This window comes from Salvia hispanica, chromosome 6 (genome assembly GCF_023119035.1).
Source record: "Salvia hispanica cultivar TCC Black 2014 chromosome 6, UniMelb_Shisp_WGS_1.0, whole genome shotgun sequence".
Lineage (NCBI taxonomy): Eukaryota > Viridiplantae > Streptophyta > Magnoliopsida > Lamiales > Lamiaceae > Salvia > Salvia hispanica.
The window spans coordinates 24290993-24296644 of NC_062970.1; the positions used below are offsets into that span (position 1 = coordinate 24290993).

General features: G+C 33.7%; 1 protein-coding gene across 1 annotated transcript; it reads right to left on the minus strand.

The window, feature by feature from the left end:
• Positions 1-3870: 3870 nt before the first annotated feature.
• LOC125193534 lies at positions 3871-5652 on the minus strand. Its single transcript, XM_048091355.1, has 2 exons — positions 5444-5652; positions 3871-4336 (listed from the first exon to the last, which is right to left on the minus strand). The coding sequence occupies exon 2, from the start codon at positions 4309-4311 to the stop codon at positions 4009-4011; it is 303 nt and encodes a 100-aa protein (XP_047947312.1). The 5' UTR covers positions 4312-4336; positions 5444-5652; the 3' UTR covers positions 3871-4008.

The following is a 5652-nucleotide window of genomic DNA, read 5'->3' on the forward strand; positions in this document are numbered from 1 at the left end:
GGAGACACGACATTGCTAAATAAAAATAACTCACTTAGGCTATTTTTTCAATAAGTAAATCTGTAAATGCCATTAATCAAATGTACTCCCTCTATCCCATCTTAAAAATAGATTATTTGAGATTAAGATAGATTTTAATGTATACTCCCTCCCTCCACAATTAAGAGTCTTATTTCTAAATGGCACTGGTTTTAAGAAATATTAAGAAAAGTGGATGGAAAAAAGTTAGTAGAATATGGGTCTCACTTGTATATATTAGTTTTAAATGACATGTGAGTGGAATGAGTTAGTGGAATGTGGGGTCTCTTTACCATTTTACGGTAATTATGAATCGGGACTCTTATTCGTAGACGGACTAAAATGGAAAAACGGAACTCTTATTCGTGGGAAGGGAGTAATTGCTAAAATAATAAAGAAGGAGAAAAAGTAGTTGAAATTATATAGTTGATTGTAGGATCCATAAATGATAAAGTGGATATGGAGTATTACTATGGAATAGACAAAAAGGAAAATATAGCATAATTTTTGTATAAAATATTTTAACTTAAAACTGTTTAAAATGAAATATTAGTGAAACATTTTGCATATATCATGTAATCACCCTATATAAGTATATATGTTAACATTGTTAATATATATAATTAATAAGTATATCAACTAAGTTAACAATCATGTTAACATCGTTAATATATAATTAATAAATTAGTAGAGTTAACCATTTTATCGAATGAGGGATTGATCGTCTTTATGCCCCCACATTCCATAACTCCGTTAACATTGCTATAAGTTTTAAATTAGATTAGTGAGGACACGGGGACTTGAAATTATTAGTATTCGATACCTCAATTTGAGTTGTATATGAGCTATACTAACTTTGACTAATCCATCGGGGATTTGAAAATTATTTTGTTGATATCTCAATTTGAGTTGTATATGTGTTATACTAATCCCACTTTGACTATTCCATCAAATCTCGACATTCCTTTGCGAAATCTCCAAACACAATATATATCCTCTCAAAGAGATTGGATTTGATTTGATTCATGTTTCTTTTACGTAAAATAAGTTAATCACTATCTTACTTTTTTCACTCTCTTATTTAATATTTCCTCCGTCCCATAAAAGTTGAGACAAAACTTTTGGGCGCGGAGATTAAGAATTTATATTAAATAAATAGAATAAAGTAAGAGTGATTAGATGTTTTGTTTTTTGTTAAAAAAGGAAATGACTCAACTTTGTTGGGACGGACTAAAAAGGAATACGACTCAACTTTTATGGGACGGAGGGAGTAATAGTAATACTAATACTTCAACTATTTTAGTACTTCCTCCGTCCCATAATAGATAGCATACTTGGACATTGGGACAGGATTTTAGGTGGATAGAGAAAATATATATTTATATTGACGCGAGAGGAAGCTTTTTTAAAAAAAAAATGTGACATCTTTTATGGGACAAACTAAAAATGAAAATGCGACATCTATTATGAGACGGAGAGAATACTACTACTCCCTCCGTCTCACATAATTTTACACACTTTATTTTTATCATTTTTGGTAGTGGACCACATATTCCATTAACTCATTCTTACTCACATTTTATTATAAAACTAATACTTTAAAAGTATGACACACATTCCACCAACTTTTTCAACTTACTTTCCATTAAATTTCTTAAAATTCGTATCGGATCAAAGTGGATAAAATTATATGAGACGGCGGGAGTATATCCTAAGCAAAGATGAAAACAGAGATACATGGTGGCACAATAATACCCGCACACGGCACACATCAATCCCGTCTAATCATTACCAACTTGTCAGCCACACTCTCAACAGAGCAACAACACCTACATAGCAATCCAAACTTTAAAACATGTGTGTATTTTAAGTTACAATATTTGACCGAAAGATTCAACACAAACAAGCACGTGACAAGAGAACAATGACAGAAGCAATAGTTAAGGATCGAACCCACTAAAAGACAAATTGACTTAGAAGCTCGAAAACTAATACTAGTACTCCCTCCTATCCGAAGTAGTGAATCATTTAGTCAAACCCATTTTTTCTCTCTTATTTTACTCTCTTTTCTTCTCTCTATATTTTTCATGTATTATTTTATTCTTTCTTTACTTAACTCACTTAATACAAATTTTCTTAAATCGTGTGCCAAAAAAAATACCTCTACTATTATGGAACAGAGAGAATACTAGATATAATGTGTTTTCAAACTACTGAAAACTAAAAGTTGGAGAACAGAGAATTAGCAAAAATATGATATTATATGATTTTACCTCTCCATTAATCGAGAGGTAAAGATACCTCTTTAAAATGGTAAAAGGTATTCCCCCATCCCACAAAAGATGTCACACTTGTGGGACGACACGAGATTTTAGGAGATTTTGTTTTATGTGTTAAATAGAGAGAGAAAATATAGTTTTTATATTTATGTGAGATAGAACTTTTTCCAAAACGAGAAATGTGACATCTTTTGTGGGACAAACTAAAAAGGAAAGTGTGACATCTTTTGTTGGACAAACTAAAAAGAAAAGTATGACATCTTTTGTGGGACGGGGGAGTATAATACATTCTCAAATACGGTATTATAAAATTTTACCCCTTGAAAAATAATTTTTCAAGAAAAGAAGGAAAATATGATAGTTATAAGATTTTACATCTCCGTTGATGGATAGGTATAGATACCTCTTTAAAATGGAAAAAGGTATAATACCTTCTCCTATACCTTTCCTCTTGAAGAATTATTTTTCATGAAAAGAAGATAAATATGGTAGTTATAAAATTTTAACTTTCCATTTACCTCTCCCATTGAAAATGCTCTTATGAAATTGAAAGTGGTCTGGGCTAGAAAATGTGATTTAAGTTTTATAGTTATACCATTCAAGGACGGAACAGCATAGGTCAAACCCTCATGAGCTCCAACCGGGGGGTTTGGTTGGTATCATCCGCCCATTTGCATGGGGAGAAGGAGTTGAAGAGGTGATAAACACGTAATTTACATGATTTTAAGGCCTAAACTTGGCTAGTTTTTATTGCATATCATATGAAATTTCTACTTGAATGTTCAAAGAAACTGGGCATGACCAAAGGTCTGCTAAATACAAGTCGACGGCCGCGGAGCCAGCCAACGCCCATCGAGACGTCCAGCGGCCCGCTTTGGAAATGCCTGCACCAAGAAAGGCACGCACAACGCCGGCCGAACATATAGTTTCATTGCTCATTCTTAAATTTTATTGTATTTTCTTAGTTTTAAAGCATGTTCTGAGCTTCGTAGTGTTAATCTTGCTTTTCACTTACTAGTAGATATCTTTCTTGCATTAAAACAAGCATTCATTGTTAAGTCTCACTTTAGATCTGTAGTTTCATTTGCATTGAGTAGTTGCTACTTGCTCGACCAAGTTTATACAGTCTATTCAGTCAAGTTCTCCACTATGACTACCTTGAGTTCTCTTGAGTAGTTTATATAGTACTCCCTCCGTCCCAAGGAAGATGACCCCTTTCTTGGGCGGCACGGGATTTTATGCAGTTAATTTTTGTGTGTTAAGAGGAGAGAGTAAAGTAAGAGAGAGAGAGTAAAGTAGAGATATATGTGTTTTCATTTTAAGTAATGGGTAATCTTGGTTGGGACAAACCAAAAAGGAAAGTGAGTCATCTTTAATGGGACGGAGGGAGTATCTCTTAACTCAAGCTTGCAACTCGACTTAAGAGATACTGTATAAACTTGGTCGAGCAAGTAGCAACTACTCAGTTCGATTGATTCGCAAGCTATCTTGCTTGAGTTCTCGACTATGGTTAGCTTGACCGACTTATTTGCTTTCATGGTTTAGATTAGCTTAGATTTACGTGCCAAGCAGATTGCTTTGGGAATAAATTTTAAGATACAAAGAGATTTAGGAATACAAATTTCACAAGTATAAGTTACATAGAAACTTGTTTCCAAAGCAGATTGCTTTGTGAATATACACCAAAAATAAGATATGAATACTCATTTTACTAAAGGAATTTTAGTTTTCCCTTGGATGCAGACAACTGAAGACGACAAGCCGCCTTTTCAGCTCCCGCCAAGCCAAAGCATTCATCTGCTGACCCAAGAGTCACGGCAAAGTAAAGATAAATAGTGCAGAGAACTACGAGGAGGGAAAGAGCAGTCAGGAGGAATCGATGTCTCTGAACAAGGGTTGCCCAGCTTCCCAATTCTGCGTCTCGCGAGTGTTGCTTCCTAGAACGAGGAGAGAAAGCAGACTGCGTCTGCTGCGACCTTCGATGAGGGGAAGTTATTATGCTGTCGAGAGCCATGTTTTAGAATCGCAAGAATCAATTCCTGCACGTATTTTATCCCGTGATGTAAACATTCAAGATCATCTCAAAAACCAAAAATGGCTTCAAAACACTTGTCAATAATATTTCCACGATCCCATTGAAAATGAAACGTTTTTCTTTTTGGATTGTCTCATTCAAAATGAAACGTTTCTTAAAATGAAAACAACACTCTCTCTACTTTTTCCTCTCACTTATTATACTCTATCTTCATTAACTCATAAAACAGCCCTACATAAAATCCTTGTCAAAAATCAAATATTTCATATTTAATGTGCCCAAAAATCAAATGTTTCATATTTAATGGAACGGAAGGAGTATGAGCCAAACTTTAACACAAACAAAGATACATTGCTGTGTGCCAAGTGGAGTATACTTTGTTTATATAAGTAAATGGATAGAAATTTAAAGGCAGCGTCGTTCAACGCTGAGCATTTTTGCTGATTGAATGCAGTGAAGCTTAAATGTCAAAAGCTACATAGAAAAATTCAATTTTGACTAATAAGATGAAAATGTGTTCATATCTATTTATGGATTAATGCTGTATAATCAAGAGCAGTCTCTTAAAAAATAAAACTATATCTATTTCAGGCCGTCTTTTAAAAATAGAAACTTTCTATTTTAGAAAGTAGACTCAACAATCCAACTCTATTTCTACTTACTTTTTTTCTTCATGTCTCTTACCTTACTCATTTTTCTCTCCATCTTTCTTACTTTATCAATTCTTCTCTCTTATTTTACTAATTGTGCATTAAAATCCGCCGTTTTAAAAGTTTCTATTTTTCAAAGACGAAGTAGTATACCAACATAATTTGTCCAGCATTTATTAAACAACAACATAAAAACCTCATTACGATTCCAAATTATATCATTTACTTGAATAATCTCCTACGCAAAGTTCTTCCTTTTTTCCCAATCACATTTGCCAGATCAACCCGATCCGAAGCCCTAATCTTCAAATCAAATCATAAACAATAAAGCCAAATGAACTCCAAACTAATACGCAATTAATCAATAATACGATTAGCACAATTCTCAGAAACCTAAATCAGAAAAATCGCGCAAACAAAGAGCGAGAAAAGTGGCAGATCTATATGGATTAAGAACATACCTGCTGACGCGAGGAGAAAAGAGAAGCTTAAACAAAAAGATACTTCAAACCCAAATGATTGAAGCATCTAATGTCATTCAACGATTTTTTCTGTGAATTTATAATGCATTTCTCCCTCGCTTGTGAATCGGCATGATTTAAGGATAATGTTAGGCGCAAACGTGAGAGAAAGAACCTCAAGAATTGACGGAGTACTATTTCTCTTTTTC